Source organism: Ahaetulla prasina, chromosome 2 (assembly GCF_028640845.1).
Source record: "Ahaetulla prasina isolate Xishuangbanna chromosome 2, ASM2864084v1, whole genome shotgun sequence".
NCBI classification, from domain to species: Eukaryota; Metazoa; Chordata; class Lepidosauria; order Squamata; family Colubridae; genus Ahaetulla; species Ahaetulla prasina.
This window is the reverse complement of record NC_080540.1, coordinates 135229830-135252159: the sequence shown is the minus strand read 5'-3', so window position 1 is coordinate 135252159 and position 22330 is coordinate 135229830. Positions and strand designations below refer to the sequence as shown.

Below are 22330 nucleotides of genomic sequence, written 5' to 3'. Positions count from 1 at the left end.
GCGCAATCCTTTTTTTTTTTACTTTTAAAAGCATTTTTTTTTCAATTTATTCGGCTGAATAGGTTGTAAAAAAATGCTTTTAAAAGAAAAAAAAAAGCTCTGACGATCGTGCAGCTCAGCTATGATTGTCAGAGCCTTTTTTTTACCTTTTAAAAGCATTTTTTAAAAGAAGCAGCAAGTGGGGAAGCAGGCGACCGGGCATTGGGTGGGCATGGGCAGGGGGAGGGGGCAGGGATTTTTGCTACCAGTTCTCCAAACCATCCTCCGCCATCGCTACCCGATCGGCCAATCCGGTCTGAACTGGGAGCATTTCACCCCGATTCACGTCTTATACAGATTATATGCATGTTAAGTTTTTCACAATGGCCATATTTCATTACAAATACTGTATGTACTCTGTATCTGAAAGCATCTTATTTGTAAGTTTCATGTAACTTACATGGAATCTGAGACTGGTGGTTCTTGGGTAGGATTGTTTGGGTTTTATGGCGATGTATTGGGTTTTATGGTGAAGTTATTGTCATAACTTCAAATGGCTATTAAATGACTGGTCATACCTCGAGGTCTACCTATAGTTTCAAAGAATATGGATGTCCAAGAATATTAACACTTGTAATTAGCTCTTCCCAAAACATACTAGAACATGACTAAAACATACATTTTAGTGAAGCATTATTTTTATACTGGAAAAAACGGGTTTTTTAAAAGCCCAACCTTCCTTTGGTATATGAGAAACTGACAGGATTTTACTAAAAAGTTTTACCGTTTGTTTTTGTGGAGGTTCTTTCATAGTGCATCCCAAAGCCATTTATTTTTCCCCACTGTTCCAACCCATCCTGTGGCCAGTAGTTTTTAACCCAGGAATCCTCTGCATTACAATTGAATCAAAGTCAAAGGATCTGTGATGTAGAGTTGCATGGTACTTTAGCTTCTGTCTCCAAAAAGGTATTTTGGGGATACAGAGGAATGTGAATGTAGGCCCTATCTGCAGCACCTTAAAACAACTCTGTTTTTTCCTGGGCTCAAGCTGCTGGCTATGCTGCTATGCTTCCTTGGGAAAGATTCAGCTTCTTTAAGATCAGTCAGGTGTGGGCCATCCTTGCATTTCAATGTGCCTCTTCAAGAGAACCAATCCAAAGAACTGCACAATCATCGGATGCATGTAAAACACATGCATGTATTTCAAATGTGGTTTCTTTATCTTGGCTTCCCTCACACAGGGCTCTTCGTCATGGCTGACTTAATGTTCTTTCTAACTGTATTTGAGACAGCAGAAACCAATTCTGGCATTACATTGGCAGTCCTTACTGACAGTCTCTATGCTGCTGCTGGCACAGTATTGGCAAATGGTATTAATGTTGTGCAGGGTGTGCAGATCCGTTAAAGACCAGAAATGGTAGATTCTGCTGGCTTTGTTACCTGTCTCCGCCGTCACCTCAAAATTTCATCAGCCAGCAGGAAAATATGCGCTACCCGTTCTTCTTAATGTAGGATGGTGCTAGGAAAAAGGTGAGTTATGTCAAGAGCCTAGATCATTAGATCTATTTGTTGGATTCTTTTTATGTTTGGGTGTGGCTTGGTGGGGGTGGGGGTGTCATGTGACTGGGTAGGCGTGGCTATGTGACTAGGGGATCAAAAGACAGAAACTCACTAACAATGTCCTGCTGGAGCAGGGTTGGACTAGATAACCTCCAGGTCCCTTCTAGCCCTGGATTATCTTCTGAAGGAGGAAGAGAATAGATGGGGGCGTGGCCAGTCAGAATTTTTACTACCGGTTCTCCGAACTACTCAAAATTTTTGCTACCGGTTCTCCAGAACTGGTCAGAACCTGCTGAAACCCACCTCTGGGTTGATCCCAACCAGTAGAAGTCACTTGACCGCATCATCATCAGCATAACCAGTTAAGAGTGCCAGATTGTATTCACAGCAAACATTTTCTTGGACTAAGGGGGAAAACATTACCGCAAAGCTAGTACAACTAAAGACAATTGAAGGCTTCTTCTGGTATGGGCTGAGGATCAGATGAAAGTGACATTTGGAGAACATGGCAAAAAAAGACGTGTCTGGGGCATATTTAGGCTGCTGTTAGTGCTTAAATAAAGAAAGGTTTATCCTTGGGACAGGTTTTTTACTCCAGCCCCTCCTCCCTGCATTGAACCTGCTTTAACTATATAGTTCAAACCGCTGCTTTAATTGATCTGGGAAAAGAGTCTTGTATTTGTGCTTTCTACTTTCCTGCTTTGTCACCTTCTACCTTCCTGGAACATTTACATCTGTTTGCTATGTGTTTTCCTAAATTTGTAAGATTACATGCTTGAATTTTGCCTCTGTTCCTAAAGAAGGTTTTAGCACTAGCTATGCTATATGTTTGGGACCAGGTTATCTGAGGGACCATCTCTTGCCAGTCACATCTACCTGACCCATCAGAGTGGGGAGGCAGGAAATGTTGTGGGTCCCATCCCTGAGGATGATACACCTGGTAGGACCCAGAAGAATGGCCTTCTCCATGGTGGCTCCTTCTCTCTGGAACATCATTCCCCCAGAGATTAGAATGCCCCCCACTCTAATATTCTTCTGGAAGGCACTGAAGACCTGGTTCTGCCAGTGGGCCTGGGGAACTCAGAGTGGGATGGAGCCCATTAAATGGCTTGTGTGATCAGCCGTCGCTGGAGGTGGGGTGGAAGGTGGTTTTGTCATATTGTACTATATTAATTTCTTTGATTCCTTTTGTTAGGTTTTATTGTTTTAAATGTGGTTTTATATTTTGTAAGCCACCTTGAGTTGCCATGGGTGAATAGACAGCAGAAAGAAAGAGAGAGAGAGAGAGAGAGAGAGAGAGAGAGAGAGAAAGAAAGAGAAAGAGAAGGAAGGAAGGAAGGAAGGAAGGAAGGAAGGAAGGAAGGAAGGAAGGAAGGAAGGAAGATTGGTTGGTTGGTTCTTGAAGGCTATGGTGCTGTGTCTCCTGAAAAAGAAAGATACATGAATTTGTTTGACTCATGTGGATAATAAAATGAATGAGTTTCTCTTGTACAGTAGTGAGTGTTTCCTTATCAGTTTAACACTGAATGGTTCTTATCCCACCTTTCATCTCCTTGAGACACCTTTTATTATTATTATTATTATTTATTAAATTTTTATACCGCCCTTCTCCGGAAGGACTCGGCGGTGTACAGCCAACGATAAAACACAAAATATATACAATTAAAACAGCATTTAAAACATAGCAGATTATAAAGGTTGATAAATTAAAAATTTAGATTTTAAAATTTTAAAATATTAACAAACCCCAAATTTAAAATTCAACACTATTATGCCAGTCCCGCTTGAATAAATAGGTGTGTTTTGAGCTCACGACAGAAGGTCCGAAGATCAGGCACTTGACGTAGGCCAGGGGGAAGTTCATTCCAGAGCGTCGCTGCCCTCACAGAGAAGGCCCTACTCCTGGGGGCCGCCAGCCGACACTGTTTGGCGGACGGCACCCTGAAGAGACCCTCTCTGTGAGAGCGTACGGGTCGGTGGGAGGCAAAGGGTAACAGCAGGCGGTCCCGTAAGTACCCGGGTCCTAAGCCATGGAGCGCTTTAAAGGTGGTAACCAAAATCTTGAAGCGCACCCGAAAAACCACAGGAAGCCAGTGCAGACTACGGAGTAGTGATGTTACGTGGGAGCCACGAGCGGCTCCCGTTACTACTCGCGCAGCCGCATTCTGGACTAACTGTAGCCTCCGGGTGCACCTCAAGGGCAGCCCCATGTAGAGAGCATTGCAGTAATCCAACCTAGACGTAACCAGAGCGTGAGTGACCGTGCATAAGGCATCCCGGTCAAGGAAGGGACGCAACTGGCGGACCAAGCGAACTTGGTAAAAGGCCCTCCTGGAGACGGCCGCCAGATGTTCATCAAAGGACAGCCGTCCATCCAGGAGGACGCCCAAGTTGCGAACCATCTCCTTTGGGGCCACTAACTCGCCCCCGACAGTCAGCTGCGGATGCAGCTGACTGTACTGGGGTGCCGGCATCCACAACCACTCCGTCTTGGAGGGATTGAGCTTGAGTCTGTTTCTCCCCATCCAGACCCGTACAGCCTCCAAACACCGGGACAGCACTTCGACCGCTTCGTTGGGGTGGTCCTGGGTGGAAAAGTACAGCTGAGCATCATCAGCGTACAGATGATAACTCACCCCGAAACCACTGATGACCTCGCCCAGCGGCTTCATATAGATGTTGAACAGGGTAGGCGAGAGAATCGACCCCTGGGGCACCCCACAAGTGAGGCGCCTCGAGGACGACCTCTGCCCCCTGTCAACACCGTCTGCGACCGGTCAGAGAGATAGGAGAACCACCGATAAACGGTGCCCCCCACTCCCAATCCCTCCAACTGGCGCAGCAGGATACCATGGTCGATGGTATCAAAAGCCGCTGAGAGATCTAATAGGACCAAGGCAGAGGAACAACCCCTGTCCCTGGCCCTCCAGAGGTCATCCACCAACGCGACCAAAGCCGTCTCCGTGCTATAACCGGGTCGGAAGCCGGACTGGAACGGGTCTAGATAGACAGCTTCCTCCAGGTGCCGGGGGAGCTGCCATGCAACCACACTCTCTACAACCTTCTCCACAAAGCGAAGGTTGGAGACTGGACGATAGTTTCCCAAAATAGCTGGGTCCAGGGAAGGCTTCTTGAGGAGAGGTCTCACCACCGCCTCTTTCAAGGCGGCGGGGAAAACCCCTTCCACCAAAGAAGCATTTATAATCCCCTGGAGCCAGCCTCGTGTCACTTCCTGAGCAGCCAGCACTAACCAGGAAGGACAAAAATAATAATAATAATAAAATAATAAAACAATTGAACCCAAAATTTCTGTTGCTAAATGAAACATACCTATTAAAACATACCTATTTAATTGTGCAGGACTGGGCTAGATTTTAAATTTATGGGTTTTAATTGGGTTTTTGTTTTATATTTCAATAACGGGCTTATAGAATAAGTTTTTAAATTGTTTTTATATTGTATTTATGTGTTTATGTGTTTTTTAAGTGCCCGTAAACCGCCCTGAGTCCTTCAGGAGATAGGGCGGTATATAAATATGATTAATAATAATAATAATAATAAAAAAAACATTTAAGTGAATTTTGCCTCATTTTATGATCTTTCTTGCCACAGTTGCTAAGTGAATCACTACAGTTGTTAAGTCAGTATCACAGTTGTTAAGTGACTCTGGCATGTAAGGAAGTCGCAAATGGTGATCCCATGACCCTGGGACACTGCAACTGTCACAAATATGACTCAGTTGCCAAGCATCTGAATTTTGATCACATGACCATGGGAATGATGCAATGGTCATAAATGTGAAAAACAGTCTTAAGTCACTTTTTTCAGTGCCGTTGTAATTTTGTACAGTCACTAAATGAACTATTGTAAATTGAGGACTATCTGTAGTGTATTTGTTTCGAGATTCAATATTTATTTTATTGACCTCAGAAGGATGGAAGGCTGAGTCAACTTTGAGCCGGTGTTGTGTCTCGCTTGCTTTCCGGGTCCCTCTTATCTCCTGCCGAACGCTGAGGAATGTCCTGGCATGCCTCCAGGCCCCAGCCCTGGCACCAGGCCCAGACAGGCCAAGCAAGACAAAGGGCCTGACGTGCTTCCAGCCCCCAGCCCTGGCTCCATGCCCAGGCAAAGGGAGCAACTAGACCCCTCCCCCTCCCCCTCCCACACAGCATGTGAGCCTGAGGAATGTGAATTACCAACAGCTCGAGCCTGGAGAGATCCTCGCTTCAGGAGAATTGATAGGCGGCGTCAGCAAAAGGAAGGGAGGGGCAGGCCTGGATAAGTGCTGAGTCATGGAGCCACACCCCATGGCCTATATAAAGGATCTGCTTTCTGGCATTCTCTGAGTCAGGCAAAGTCTACCTTGGATTGCTGAAGTCACTTCCTGGTCTCCTGCCTGCCTTGAGAACTTTGCTAGGACTTTGGCAGAGCTGCAGAGGCACGCCTGATACGGACTTCCCCGACCCGGCCGTCAGCAGAGGAGTGGGACACGACAGCCGGTCAGGATTGAACTCCTGGAAGTGAGCTGAATTAGCCTACAATACTGCATTTTAACCACTGCACCACCATGATTCCTATTCATACTGGTCGCTCTCTTTTGTATTGACTATCATGAATGAGTCAGACATGGAAGATCTCCTAGCTGGTCCTGGTTATTACTTATAAAGCTCTGTATGTCATTAGGGCCTGGATATCTTAAGATTGCGTATTTTCAGTCATTTCTGTCCATTCTTGCAGAGTGAGTGCACTCCATCTCCTCTTTATTAAACATTGTCATCTAGTGGGACAGACGATGTGTGCCTTCTGTATTGTAGCTCTCACCCTCTGAAACAGCATAGCTCCAGAAACAGGAACTGTGCCTCCTCCCAGGGTTCCAGTAAGCTCTTAAAACCTGGCTTAGGTCCCAAGACTGGGGGTTAATGTAATGTTCTTCAAACAATAATAGCAAACGATTAACAATCCATTCAACTCTTTCTTCATATTTTAAGTTTTAAGATTCAATCTACATTTTTTTCTGTAAGTCCCATCAACCAATCTTCTCAAGGAGCTTCTTCCATACTGGTCGTTCATTTTTGTCAACATATTCGTCAGCACATGGTATGACTTCTAACTGATGGGATGCAGATGATAATATGCAGTGCAATTTTGACGTTAGAGATCATAACTTGCACAAAAAATCATGACCTGCTTGAGGTAAAACAGGGTTTGATTGTTCCTATGCTACGTGGACAAAATATGCCATAGCCAATTGGTCCTTACTCCCTGTTGCAGCTGTCATATGAACGACTAAGGCTTGACACCTACTCTAGTTCTCTTTCTTACTAAGAAGCATTATGTGGAAATAAAGGTGGTAGCATGAGAAAACCCTATTTCTAAAAGCAATTTATATTTGAAATGCTTTCTGTGCTTGGATATTTGGTTACCTCACAATAACCCTGCAAAGTAGGTAATTTATTAAAGTCGCCAAAGCTGCACAATATTCGACAAATAGAAAAGCTGAACCAAACTTCACAATCACTAATCCTAGGAACCTGATGCTAACATTTATTGGAGCATATCTATCCTGGACATGAAAACTGAACTAATGCCTACATAAAAGGGGTCCCTATTGCCTAAGGAACATTGAGAATGTATTTAATCACCTGTAGATTCCAAAACAATTGATGGGCTAGTATCATAAAGATTTAAATTAATGCTCAGGAGAATTTGAACCTCAAACAATGAGTTTCTGTAAAGTGTTCAATGATGTGCAAGCATTTATATGCATGTGCATGTGTATTTGTAAGAAGGAGCGCTGCCATTTCTTGCACAGCCTCCCCCTGGACTTTTTCATTCCTTATATCAGGGGTCTCCAACCTTGGCAACTTTAAGACTTGTGGACTTCAACTCCCAGAATTCCTCAGCCAGCTTTGCTTAAAGTCCACAAGTCTTAAAGTTGCCAAGGTTGGAGACCCCTGCCTTATATTGCCTGTGTAGTTATTTCCCTCTTCTTTCTGTTCCTCCTGTTCTCCCTCCTATAGCAAAATCTTTTCTGGTAAATTATTATTTTATATTTGCTATTGAATTGAGTGGTATGGTTTTCTGTCAGCTTCCTAAACTATTTTATTTCTATTCAGTAGCCTATAGATTATGTAATAAATATGAAAAATTGCATGAACTATTGTTAGAGGAAACAGGAAAAAAAGATACTTTTAAAAAAACAACAACTGTGCTTGTGGTTTGTGTACTGAACAAAATTAATATGTGGACCGTCAACTTACTTCATTTTTGTTTTAACTGAGAAGCAACAAGATTACAGCCAAATAAGAACTATCTGTCTTGGCTTAGTCTTTTGCTTAATTTATTTAATGAGCTTCCTCTCTTTCCTGCCCAAGCTATCCCATAGTTTATCAAATTACAAAATTGAAAAGATTTCCTCAGGCCTCCTTTTTATAACATTTTAGCTTTTAAGTGCTTGTAGGAATATTCTACAGATGTGAAGAAACTAGAGTACAATGGCTAAATATTGCTTCCAATCAGAAGCAGGAAGAACTAGCACAGAATAGTAAAGTCGGGTCATATGTGGAAAACAGCTATATTAGGACCTGTAATTTTCCACCTTTTTCCTCTAAACCTTTTTAACAGCCTTTTAGGAAGACCCAGGTGTGGTTTGGAGACTTGGGGATATTGTGATGAATTCTTTTTGTTGAGCTGTTTTGCAAATGATTCTCCACATTTGTGAGAAGCAAATCTATGATTTCTTCAATTGGCTATTATGCATATCCAGCAGCCACATGTCCCAAACTTATATCCTTAATGTACAGTATGTCTGTCTTGGTTCTCTGTACATATATGTTGTATAGGAATCATGGAAGTCACTATAACAACATCTGGAAGATTCAAACTTGATGAGGATTCTCTGCCTACTGAGGGTAGGACTAGTTTAGTTTGCATATTACAAGAGGAGTATTTTTCACATACCTATTTTTTTTAATTCTTGTTAAGCTGGAACCACACATACCCAGGTTGAAATTCCTGCTTAAATATGAAATTCCCCAGGAGGGTTTGGGCTAGTCATTGACTCTCAACCTATTTACCTCACAAGGTTTTTGTGAAGGTAAAATCAAGGGACACCTGTTCCATAGGGCACATGCCATTACAGAGAAGGTGCACTTCCTAGGGTCCCGTTAGATTGCACTGTTTCAAAAAAAAAAAAAGGGACCCAAAACATGTTGACAGTATTGAAACTGGGGAAATAGGCAGAAATCACTGGAGCAAAAGATATGAGTTTGAATCCAGAAAAAAAACAACCAAATTATGAACCAACTCTGGAGTGCTGCTTTCTTCAGAGTTACCAATGCAAAGTCTCCACATAGCCATCAGCCAAGCAGGTTTACTAGGACTGAATCAAAGCCTGTTCTTCTACATCCCAGACCCTCATTGTCTCCAGGCATTGGGAAAATACTTCTGCGAAATCACTTCAGGTGGATACTGTAGGTATACCTAAATATCATCACCATACTAATGATAGTTAATCTCATGCTAATAAATGACCTAATCCATTGTGTGGATGTTAAATAGAAAGGAGGAATGGATTGAGCCTTGAGGCATCCTGCAAAGCAAAGGCTTCTGGCTAGATTATTCCCTCCCTGACCAGCTGGTAGTGCCCTTGGAGGAAAGAAGAAAACCATTGTAAAACAATGCCTTCCATCCCAATTCACTAAGCTAGTCCAGAAGAATACTACGATTGATGGTACGGAAGATCACCAAAAGCTCAAGAGAGTTAAGACAGATAAACCTCCCCTGCCTGAGTCTGCCAGTGGTACAAGCATAAGTGTAAACATGCCATCTCAATACTATAACCTAGCCGCAAAACAAAACAGAAAAAAAAAACCTGGCCTGAAAACTAACTGAAAAAGTTCTAAATAATTATTTCCTTTGGTGGCCTTTTTAAACTGATAGACGAGAATATTTGTAGCTCAAGGTTGAACTATGGGGTTCTTGGTTATTTTCTTGCAGATATTTCATTAGTCAACATTTGCTCAGGACAAAGTCAACTCCATTCTTGCACCAATGATGTTACCTAATGAAATATCTACAAAAAAACAACCAAGATCAGAAAGCACCAAAACCCCATAAAGCTGAAAACTGGATGAAAATTGTCCACTACTGTTGAATCCTGTGTAGCTTTTAAAGGATGAACCATCATCTCTTTAGAGCAGGCAGAATGGTCCCTTCCTACATTTGTTATCTCTTGATCCAAAAACATTTCATTGTCTGTGAGGCCTTGCCCAGCCAGAAAGAATATGGCTCCCAAAAGTGGTGATGGAATTCAGAGTCTTAAGGATTGTCTATTGTCTTTGGACTGACACGCTGAAAGTCTGTCCAGATAACCAAGCAAGGCTTTGCCTTTGTCATTTCCATAATGCTTGTACAGGCAGAATTTAATCTACTAAAATACCTAGAATAATGACTTTGCAGTGCTTCCCAGCTCCTCCTCGTGCAGTAGGGACCAAGTTACTGGAATAGGGTGATTGTCTATCTGCGGACATAATGGTGAAGCAGATATTTTGTTTATTTTGCCATTCTTAGCACCACAGGTAATTCTTAATAAAGGCTCTTACCTGGTGTTTGGTCAGATTTGTACTTCGCCATCTTCTAGCAAAGCTGTAGGCATCTTTATGTCATTTCATCTTCTGGAGGTCCTTTGAAAACCAAGGTTGTATCTGAGAGGTTCATGGACAAAAATCTGCACAGGTATGATCAAATCCTAAGTAACTGTCACCCACTCATTGCAAGCAATGACTAAGGCTTTAATTAACCCATTTAATAGAGCTTCAGGGACTAATCCTAAAACCCTCTGGAATCCCAACTGATCAATCATGTCTTGGGACAGACCAATAAAATATGCCCTACCTCTTTGCAGCTTGTGTGTGGGTGTAAGTAACTAGGCTTATTCTGAAACTAGTAGGGAGCGATCCATATATGAGGGATAAATGAGAACATCTCCCAACTTCAGACCATGTTTTTTGCCCCAAGACAAAAAACAGATCTTAATATATAACCCCCACTGATAACCTGGATCAGGGCCATAATTACTATGCCAGCCATGAACTCCTAAGCCACCCTCTGGTCTAGAGAAAACAGAGAAAAGTCCTTAGAACCATATATAAGTCTGGGGAACTCCACTGCCAACTTGTCCTTAGAATTCAGCAGTTTAGGATGGAAGCAGCTGTGCATCAGGAAGATTGGTCTGCTGCCATCAACTCCAGCTCATCCTTAAGACCCAACATCACAGATATGATTTTACATCTAGGTATCTGTGGAATAGCACCATGGCAGCCACCAGAATTTCTTGGATGACAATAGCCACACACACATCTTGTCCTGAATTCACAACTAGTGCTGCATCCAAAACTGAGGTGGGCATATTTCAAAGAAAGTACCCCACCACCACCCTCATGCCCAATCAGGTTTCAGTAATGCATATCAGGTCAGCTCTCATTTATGATTATAGTTGAGACAAGCTTTATTATAGCCCAATATTTCATTAAGTATCAGCAGATGTAGACTGGGGCCACCAACACTCCAGTGAGCAGACTTCAGAGCCAAACACAGATGGTGGAGGGCAAGCATTGGGACCAAATATTCAGACTGCCTTCCCCAAGGTTGCCTTCCCTTCTGTCTCTTGCTTCCCCTTTGTCACTACCTGGCTACTCCCCCATCCCAATATCCATTTCTTATGACCTTAGTCGTCTTCCCCCATATCAAAAGGTCCCATCACACCTCAGATAATGATAGTAATTATTTATTTGATTCAGATATCACCTGAACGACACACACCAGCAAAATCACCAATAGATCTGGGTACCAGTGCATTTCTGTGAGCATTCACCATTCAAACCCTAGTCAACTGGCCTGGCTACCCCCTATGCCAGACATAAATCTTGCTCTTACCAGGAAGATACAGAACATCTCTCTTTTTCTTATCTGAAAAGGAGTAAGTAGTTCCAGCTCACTCCATGACTTCTCCCCAACACTTCCAGTACAGAGATTGTTAGTTCAGTCCAGGGGTGGTTCCCACTTACCTTTACTACTGGTTCGCAGCGGGAGCGCGCACACTTTTGCACATGCGCAGAAGCTTCTGCGCATGTGCAGATCACACCTGATGACGTAGCAGGTGGGTGGAGCTTCCCGCCGGTTTTACTACCGGTTCTATAGAACTGGACTGAACTGGGAGCAACCCACCACTGGTTCAGTTCAATCCCATTCACCACTTAGTCGTTCGGAGATAAAATTATAAAAGCACAGCAAAACTGCCCTATATTTTTAGGCAGAGTCTAATCCCTCTTCGTCTTGAGCCATGTTGTATAGTGAAGATGATGGCTAAAATGGCCATCATCCCATATGGCCAACCCCATAGCATTTGTAGGATGCAGGCTGGCTCTCATTCAGGACCATTATCATGCTCCTGCTGCTGCTCGATACATGGGTTTATATCTATTTTACATATTTTGCATGACTCATTTTGCCAGAAGTTGACTTCCTGTTTATAAGAACCTATCTTTTTAAGAGAAGCCGTTAGCATATAGAAGAAGCCGATGCACTGCCTAGAGACAAATGTAACCATCAGGCCTGCTAGGCTTCTCAGCCAAATAAAAGCTGTGTCGAAAGGAAGTACTAGCCAGTTTGTTCAATTCGTCCTTAGCTGGCATTGCTCTCTTCATAAAGATTAATGACCTTTTCAGAAAACAAGTGAAAACACATCCATAGTTGTTTGGTTTTCAATAAAGTATGCAACTGCAGCTTACATATTCTGAACAGAGATGGTATTCAGCTGGTTCAGACTGATTCAGGTGAACCTCTGGTGGGCCTCTGGTGGCGCAACAGGCTAATGCAGCCTGTTATTAACAGCAACTGCTTGCAATATTGCAGGTTCAAGTCCCACCAGGCCCAAGGTTGACTCAGCCTTCCATCCTTTATAACGTAGGTAAAATGAGGACCCAGATTGTTGGGGGGCAATAAGTTGACTTTGTATATAGTATACAAATGGATGAAGACTATTGCTTGACATAGTGTAAGCCGCCCTGAGTCTTCGGAGAAGGGCGGGATATAAATCCAAAAAATAAAAAAAAATAAAAAAAATAAAAAATAAAAACCGGTAGAGAAAATCACGGGTGGGCCCTCTCCTCCCACCAGCCCTGGCTCTATGCCGTCCTATTTAGGCACGATTTTGAGGCCAGGCGCATACGCGGAAGGCACGTGCACAAGCAAAGCGCATGCACGGAAGGCATGCAAGCTTACATTTGCGACCCGGTAGGGAAGGTAAGTGAATACCACCCTTGATTCTGAAACTTGTACAATTAGAGAAATGCTAGCCAACTTGTTTGGAAAAGGTTTTTTTACTTCCTGACAAAGATTTGAACTACCAGGAATAACCACATGGATTTTATTCCTGAGTCTTCTTTATAGTATTGCAGGGGCCGAGGCAAAAATTCTGCCAGTTTCCTTGCTTTACAACTCCTACCCAGTTGCTATGTTGCACTTTCCATCTACACATATGTATTTGCCAATCTTTGGTGTCCGTATACACTGTATCTTCATGCACCTTTCCTTTATGCAGTGACAGTTGCTATGCAACAGCCCAGCTCGCTAGATGCTTAAAACTCAAATGATGAAGCTGGATAAAACCACCCTAAAAAGACTCTCTGCCCAAACCTTCCCAGACCCGTTCAAGGGAGTGGCTGAGGTGGATGGAGCCAGCAGAAGGGGCATCTGGAAAAAATTCCAAAACCAAACTGCTGTCCGAATGGTTTTGTGTGTCTTGTCAGCTGCACACTGCAGTACTAGGAATAGTTTCCTGGCAGGCAGCTGGGATTGGCTAGGCTCAGTGCGTGGGAGCCTCTGCTGTTCCTTCTGCTCCAGCCGGACTGGGGAACCCTTGCTTTGTATTTCTCTCTTCCTTGGCCCTCTTAGTGTGGCAGGTGCAGCTGAACATTTGATGCTATGAAGCTGGACTTTCCTAAGTTCTAACCTCTGCTCTCCACCTTGGTCTCCTTTGCTAACTCTGACTTGCTAGGTTGTTGTTGGCTGTCCAAGGGCAGCTTTTCCCACCCAATCTTGGGAGGGCATAATCTTGTGCTGCCACTATGGGCACGGTCGGTGAGCTCTGTGCTTCCAGTTTCCAAGCCTTCCTCTGCCCTTCCATCTTGGTGGACACCAAGCCAGGTAGGTGTTTTAACTTTTTCTGCTGTGGAATATTTTGCTGACGTTATGGTAAGAGGGAAGCAAAAGACAGGGTAGATGCAGAGAGTTTAAGTTATTCCTCTGCCACAGATAGAATTGTTTGTTGGGATCCCACTGTTTACCATCAATTCCGAAGGCTGTATTGTGGATTGTACTTCAGTGTGTTTATTGTAGCTTTCCTTTTACAAGAATCATTACACTAATGTTCTGTTTAAAGGTAACCTTTTTTCTTGGAGCTTGTGCACTCAAAGTTAATTCAGTTGCCTACTGAACTGTTTCATTGGTTTCTTGGTTTGGAAGCCAATCTAACTTTCAGTGATTGGGTGGAAGGAGAGCTGACTTCTGGTTTGATTATAGCAGGGCAAAAATAATTTATGTTTTTGGATCGCTAGAAGAATCTTTGTGCAAGGAAACAGAAACCAAGTGACTTTGGAAATAATGAGATTATTAAACCTAATAATAGGTTTGATTGCTAATTACATCTTCCCAAATGGATCAACTTGGTGCTGAGCAGGATGGCTATTAGTGGAGGTTTGCAGCCAGGATATTTTGCTCGACCTTCCCGAACAAGAAAATGTACAACTGAGTAGTCACAGGTTTTACCAACCAATTTGGAATTTGCCTGGAGGGGTATGAGGTATGAAAATAATTATATTTAAATGTTGCCCCTTTTTAGGGCAATTTGGATCATCACTAGTGAAGACTGGTGCAGATAATTTAGACTAAAATAAATATATATATATTTAAAACAGCAAATGAATCAATTTCAAAGTCTGGTGACCTTGGCTAGGTTATAAGCATGGGGTGGGGTCGGGGGATATTTTCACTTTCTTTTTTTGGATTATGCCATCATCTATAACAGCAGTCCCCAAGCTTTCTGGCTTCAGGGACTGGCTTTGAGAGCAAAATTATCTTCCATGGACCAGTGGGGCGGGGGTGGGTGGGGATGGTTTCATGCGTGCAACCTAGATCCCACACGTGACCAGATGAAGCTTCTCTCACTTACCTGCTGCTGGCACAGATCAGTTCCCAACAGGCCACAGATCACTACTGCTCCTCAATCCGGGGGTTGGGGACCCTGATCTATAATGTGTCTTGTCCCGCCATGGAGAATTGCCATTTGATAGATCTTAATTTAGTGATTGTTGTTGTTAGAATCATTGCATTACAAAAGCATTAAGCTGTCTGCTTTGTAGACTCCTTAATTCCTTGACCAGGGTAGTATTCAAGAAATAAAAATATGTAACTTTCTCATTCAGCTTTGCACCATCTCTGCCTCATAACATTTTATATTAGAAGACAAGAAACACAGTAACAGCACTTGGGATTTGTGAGAAAACCAAATAGCTGGACAGTTCAATAGTAGAAAATCTTTCTCTGTGCCTGAAACGCTTCTTACCTTCAGATAAACAGTAGATCAGTCTACCTCATCCACAGCCATCCCAAAAATCACCAACTAGTCGAATTAGAACAAACCACTGATTTAGTTGTTAGATAGCAAGAAAGTGGTTTTAGAAAAGAACCCTACCATCATTCACTAGAGATGATACAGGTACTCCTCGATTTACAACCATTCATTTAGTGATCATTCAGAGTTACAACAGAGGTGAAAAAAATGACTTATAAATTTTTCCCACTTATGACTGTTGCAACATCCCCATGGTCACGTGATCAAAATTTGACCACTTGGGAGCTGGTGCGTATTTGATGGTTGCAGTATTCCAGAGTCATGTGATCTCCTTTTGCAATCTGATAAGCAAAGTCAAATAGGAAGTCAGATTCACTTAACAACCATGTTACTAATTTAACAACTGCAGGAATTCACTAAACAATTGTGGCAAGAAATGTTGTAAAATGACACAAAATTCACAACAACTGTCCTGCTTGCGAAAGGAAATTTTGGGTTGAATTATGGTTGTTAAGAACTACCAGTATTTGTTCAGTCTTACGGAGGGATAGCACAGTAGATAGTTATTATTATTATCGGGGTGAGTTATCATCTGTACGCTGATGATACGCAGCTGTACTTTTCCACCCCGGACCACCCCAGCGAAGCTGTCGAAGTGCTGTCCCGGTGTCTGGAAGCCGTACGGGTCTGGATGGGGAGAAACAGACTCAAGCTCAATCCCTCCAAGACGGAGTGGCTGTGGATGCCGGCACCCAGGTACAGTCAGCTGCAGCCGCAGCTGGCTGTGGGGGGCGAGTTATTGGCCCCAACGGAGAGGGTGCGCAACTTGGGTGTCCTCTTGGATGGGCGGCTGTCGTTTGACGATCATTTGGTGGCCGTCTCCAAGAGGGCCTTCCACCAAGTACGCTTGGTGCGCCAGTTGCGCCCCTTCCTTGACCGGGATGCCTTATGCACGGTCACTCATGCCCTTGTCACTTCCCGCTTGGACTATTGCAATGCTCTCTACATGGAGCTGCCCTTGAAGTGCACCCGGAGGCTGCAGCTAATCCAGAATGCAGCTGCGCGGGTAATAGTGTAACACCAATCCTGCACAGTTTGCACTGGCTTCCTGTGGTCTTTCGGGTGCGCTTCAAGATTCTGGTTACCACCTTTAAAGCGCTCCATGGCTTAGGATCCAGGTACTTACGGGACCGCCTGCTGTTACCTTTTGCCTCCCACCGACACGTACGCTCACACAGAGAGGGCCTTCTCAGGGTGCCGTCCGCCAAGCAATGTTGGTTGGCGGCCCCCAGGGGAAGGGCCTTCTCTGTTGGAGCTCCTACGCTTTGGAATGAACTTCCCCCTGGTTTACGTCAAGTGCCTGATCTTCGGACTTTTCGCCGTGAGCTGAAAACGCACCTATTTATTCAAGCGGGACTGGATTAAAATTTTATTGGGGTTATTTATATTTTAAGATTTTAAATTGTTTTAAATTTTCAGCCACATTATAATATGTTCCTTTTTAATCTCTTTTAATGTGTATATAGTGAATTTTTTACTTGGCTGTACACCGCCCTGAGTCCTTCGGGAGAAGGGCGGTATAAAAATCGGAATAAATAAATAAATAAATAAATTATTTGATCAGAGGAAATTATTTCAAAAATTCATGCCTGGTACTGTTGATAATATCTCCCAACAAGAAGATGAACAGCCATCAAAAAAGTAAAGATCATTATTTTAATTTCCATTTAAAATATATAGGGTGATCAATATTCTAGGAGGTGAAAGAATAATTATGAAGTAAGATGTTTAAAGAAACTTTTCTACCATGACTACCTCATTATTATTCTTAAAAGTTAATTACATTGTTTTATTCTATTAGTAAACTAATTTGTTTTTATATAATTAGCACAGCAAGTTTCATACCTGATTGACTCTTTATGTTACTAAACTTAACACTTGATTGTTCAGAAAGTCATTTAGAGAGGCAACCAAGTGAAATGCACATCCTCCGCCGACAGAAATTTTCAATCAGATTTGCGCTTTGGTTATCTGCAAGTGAGGCAAAACCCACAGAATCTGATGCTTAGCTGTTGCCTTTTCATGTATTTTTCTTCTGGAAATAACCTGGTGCTTTTCTGATGCTTGGGTCTGCAATTCTCCTGAATCTCATGATCATAATGAAAGATAAATTATATCAGTTATAGTTTAAAGTACCCAGAAGACACCTAGTTTGTCTCCTTCGAAAATATTCTGTGAACCCCAAAGTATCTTCAAATTGTTTCTGCAGTGCCTGTCTATCCATCTACCTTATATCTATCTCCAATACAGCAACACATTTTGGTAATCTGTGTTGTCTAGTAGTAACACAGTGAAAATTTGTACCTCTGCCTGCAGTCTTGTGTCAGATTGGGAGAAGGTATCCTATGATACCCAGTGGTTTGACAAAACAAAAAACAAAAAAACCCCAAAACCCCACAACTGTGCTTCTCAGAGAAGAGAGGGAGACTGGCTGTGTGATTCTTTCTGCTCTCACAGATGTTAGGGACAGCTGTTTCCCAGGTGGCTGTTAGATCCATTTGTAAAAGTCAGCAGAAGAGGATCTGCTTTGGAAGGGTTGTGTGCGAATGGGAGCCAGGAAGTGACCATGGAAACCTGGCCTCCACTCCAAAGAAATCCCAGACAGGGGCTCCATTTCAGGTATGAATGAACAGAATGGATTTATAGTGTAGGCTTCATTTTAGCTTCAAGATTGAGACGCAAGTCTCACAGACTTGAAGTTAGGACTTTTCTCTGTCACTGTTTCTTGCTCTGATGCTAAAGCAGTAGGTATTTGCCATCAGGAAAACAGGATGTGGTAGCATCAGCAGCCGAGGACAGGAAGTTCTGCATTGCCTGGCAAAATCTGCAGGTAGGATCTATAGCATATGTTTGACATTATTTAAACCAGAAGGGGCCCTTTGTTAAATTAAAACAGATTGTCCAATTTTTCAAAGTTGACTTGTCATCCAAATGGATTTCCTGCTTAAGGGCATTTTAGATAATAATGATTTAGGGTATTTTCCATCTATCTTACCCAGACATCAGCTGTGCCTCAGAAATGGTAAGACCAGAGGCAAATTTGTGTTATGTCCTTAACGCTTGGCTGCATTAAAGGTTTATTTATTAACTTCTTTGCATTTCTTTTTCTTCCTGGGAGTGGCATTTGAATGGCTGAAGAGCAGCCAATTATTTTCTTAACACAATTTGATCAGTGGTGAAATTGTTGCATAGTTTTGAGAGGTGGATTTCCTACAAACACTCCAGCCTCATCTAATAAGGGCTTGAATGCATTCTGAGAAGAGAAAAAGGAGATAAGTTTAATAGAACCAATCCACATATAATGAGGAAGGTATGGGACAGCACTGAGATGCATATATTTTCCTGTTTGAGGACATGTTTTTGTCATGCAGCTACTAGGCTGCAAAGCATACAGAAAAATTATTAGACTAGCAAGAGTTGTGGGGCAATTATAGATTGATAATAGTCAAGCATCTCTTCCTAGAAGTCCTGTTGTTGGGGGCAGGAAGAAAGAGTGACTGCCTTGTACAAATAGCTACTGACACATTAATGTGTGTGGTTCCTTTTATGGTCAGCATATAATAAGCTGAGATGGGAGTGATGACAGGAAGATGAATTGTACCAATGTAAAAAGTGTGATTTCCCCCCCCCCTGCTGCGTCCTCCCCTGTTTTCTGGGTTAAAGCCAATGTGTTTCCCCAATCAGCAGAGGGCAGCGCAGACCCAACTTTTCAACTTTTGGCTCAGCCTTGAATGATGTAAGGGATTGTCCTTAAAAAACAAAACAAAACCCTAAGATGTAAATCCGCTATGTATGGCATTGGCTACTAATAAAACAAAATGGCTGTTCTTTAGCTGCAGCTTGTACCAGCTTCTTCTCGAATCATGTCCTTCCTTGTGATTAGGGATATGAGCCTTTACTTTTTTTCTTTCCCTAGTAGCAACGATGCAGATCAAATGCTGCTATTCCTTTCATGATGTTTCATGTTTCCTGAATATGTTTGCCGGAAGATAGAGGTGCAAAGGTAGACAGAACTATTTGGAACATTAATAATAAGAGCAAATGACAGGGTTTCCTATCATGATAAGAAAATAAGTGCATTTGTTGATATTCTTTTTCTTACAGAGGTTTTAAAGCTATAGGAAGCCAATTCTGGTTTTGGTCATTCTGGAAGCTTCTTCCCAGTTAACGGAGTGCTCTTGACACTTGGATCCCATAGAACAGCGGTCACCAACTGGTGGTCCGTGGACCACTGGTGGTCCACAATAAAATTTTGGTGGTCCTCAGAAAAATTATTTGCATTTTTTATACTGCACTAAATCAGGGCTCTTCAAACTACAGCCCCTGGGACACATATGTGCAATGAATGTTGCTACAGAGAGTCTCCCCCTTCGGGGTCTTTTTGTGTGGGGCAGAGGGGGGCAGAAATTCTGACTTGGGATCTGCTTCAGCCTCCTGGTGTGAGGCTTTGGGCGAAGGCTGGAGGGAAATACCACTGGTGACAAAGAACCGGAGGGCCTTGTTCTAGTGGGACTGCATCATGGCCTGGTACTGGCTGACATCTCAGCCCACTGAGCCTCCAGGCGCCGGTACCTGCCCTTGCATTCCCACAGGTCTTCCTTCTGCTTGGAAAGCCTATGCTCTTAGTCCTCAGTGAGGTGCTTCTGCTGAACCTCCTTCTCTGCCAGATCCAATCTGAACTGAGCTGTTTGACTAACTCTTTCTCGTGGTGGCTGCGTAGCTCCAACAACTGCTTCTTGTTGGGGCCCTAAGGAGCCTGGGCGGGGAGACGAGGAGTGGCTGGGAGGGGAGGGGCAAATAGAAGCTGGCGAGGTGCCCCTTGATGTAAGTGGCATCGAGTTGGCCATGACCACCCAGTCACATGACTACCTAGCCACGTCCACCCAGCTGGTCATTAGGCAGATCATATTAGTGGTCCGCGGGATTTAAAATTATGAATTTAGTGGTCCTTGAGGTCCGAAAAGTTGGTGACTCCTGCCATAGAAGAAGTCCCATCCTTCCATTTCAAGATGAAACAAATACCTAAAGGCCTTTAGTTGGAAGACGTGAAGGGGCAAAACAAAGAATACTGCGTTAGAATGGATGACTGAGGTGCTTTTTTCTATTTCTCCCATTAGACAGGAATCTTTCTTTACCATCGCCCCTCTTGTTCTTTATCAGTTCTTGAAATACTAGGAAGATTCAGAAAGGGCCTATAGAGAGAAATAAGGTGAAATCTGGGATTAACTGTTTCTTGTTAATCTGTACCAGTTCTTTAATTGTATTTATAGTGTATTGTGTATTTTTACTTGGCTGTGAACCGCCCTGAGTCCTTCGGGAGAAGGGCGGTATACAAATTTAAATAATAAAATAAATAAATAAAATTGTTCTCCAGAGTGATGTGTTTGCAAAAGTCTTCAATAACGAGAGACCACTGTTTCATTACTGGTGAATGAATCTGCAGAAAGGTAGATTTAAGGCTGCCAGGTCTCGGTTGCAGAAATCAGAAAAATAAAAGCATGCAAATGCAAAAGACACTCTGCTGCTGCCCTTTAGTGGCTATCCACATTTTTGCATTTCAGATCTGGTAATTTTAGCAATTGCATCCAGCAGTTCAATAATTCCCTTAGAACAGAGGTCTGCAACCTTAAACACTCAAAGAGCCATTTGGACCCGTTTCCCACAGAAAAGAAAACACCGGGAGCCATAAAACCCTTCCCGTGCCTGACTATTTCTTGAGCGGCCACAAAACTAGCATATGTAGTTGAATTAAACAATCTGTTTTCTTCTGAAACTTTTCTTTTCTTGGATTTATCCATGGTTGAAAAGCTCAATAAACTGTGTGGCGGTAGGTGTCACACATTGGCGGTTGTGATGCATATTTTGAGTGACAGGGAGCCACAGCAAAGGGGTGAAAGAGCCACATGCGGCTCCAGAGCCGCAGGTTGCTGACCCCTGCCTTAGAACATCCAACTGCCATTTGTTTTAACACATGTTCTATGGTAGGCATGAAATCATTTTTTACACACACACCATTCTACAGCTGACTAAGCAACTGCTTAGAAAGATGGTAAAAGTCATGTAATTCCTCAGTGGCATGATGTAATTTAACATCTCTCTCCCTCCTCCCCTCCCTTCCTTTAACGGACGGTAGACGATTTTAATAATTTCACAGAGCTTTTTTTGAAAATAACCTTCAGACATACTGATTATTCCAGGATCACTCACTGAACTTCAAAGCTGACCATAGATTGAACTTGACTTCTTTCCAACATTCCGACCCCTATATACCATTGACTCTTAGTTTATTGCTTACATGCATAAAAAGCTCAACAGTGAACCTGAGAGACCTCAGACTTTTGCTACAAGGTCTGTTTCCATATAGGATCTATATGCTCCTGAGAACTTTCTTTAGTGGGATCTCTTACACTTCCATCTATCAGGCTAAAATTTCTGTCTGATGTCCAGAGCATGAGGGGTTAATGGTTCTCTTAAGCTTGAAGGATCAGCACAGGAACAGGGCGTTACTGGTTATCTCCGTTGCAGGCAGAAAGGCAGTGACGCCTATTCCGTCCTAAGCAAGAACCACCCACTAGCTGGAACAAGAATTGACTCATTCCAGGAAACAACAGACAAGCAGCAAGTCAGTTGCAGGTATCAGCCCAGTCGAGTTGCTGGGCCGCACCTATCTTGGATCGAACACCAGCCGTGGTCTGTAGTCTGTCTCTGCTGCTGGCAGCATGGTGCTCAGGATGGAGAGTGGTGGTGAGTATATATGTATTAGGTGTTCCCAGATCATTTGGGTGGCTGAGCCAAATCATTTCATTTGAGGGACCTCATCCTAGGGTCCACTTTGACTGAATATAATAAGGACATCTTGGTCTATCTGTTTAATTTAGGAGACCATGGGGTAATGTTTTTCCAAAAATGACTCGGTATGTTTCTTTTATCAAAACTTCTGCCAGTTCTCAGCCCCAGTAGAGTAGAAATATACCTTGGGTTCCTGTTCATGAGTTATATGTCTGAAGTTGGAGGTAGCCCTGGCAGTTCTACCAGGGTATATAGGGCAGCATTGGGTGCATGGTCTATATAAAAAACAGTAGTGCATACCCTTGTTCT

The 22330-nt window shown here is 43.0% G+C and overlaps 1 protein-coding gene across 2 annotated transcripts in view; it reads left to right on the top strand.

Annotated features, from left to right (window-relative positions):
* The window catches only part of CYTH1 (cytohesin 1), a 77614-nt gene that overhangs the window by 10411 nt on the left and 44873 nt on the right, over positions 1-22330 (top strand). The window contains exon 1 of one of the 2 annotated variants that reach the window (XM_058172841.1): positions 21785-21976. The exons of the other annotated variant lie outside the window; for it this stretch is intronic. Within the exon in view, the coding sequence (XP_058028824.1) occupies positions 21952-21976 (25 nt within the window). The 5' untranslated portion in view covers positions 21785-21951. Of the gene's footprint in view, positions 1-21784; positions 21977-22330 lie in introns of those variants that run through there. 2 annotated transcript variants of the gene reach the window in all.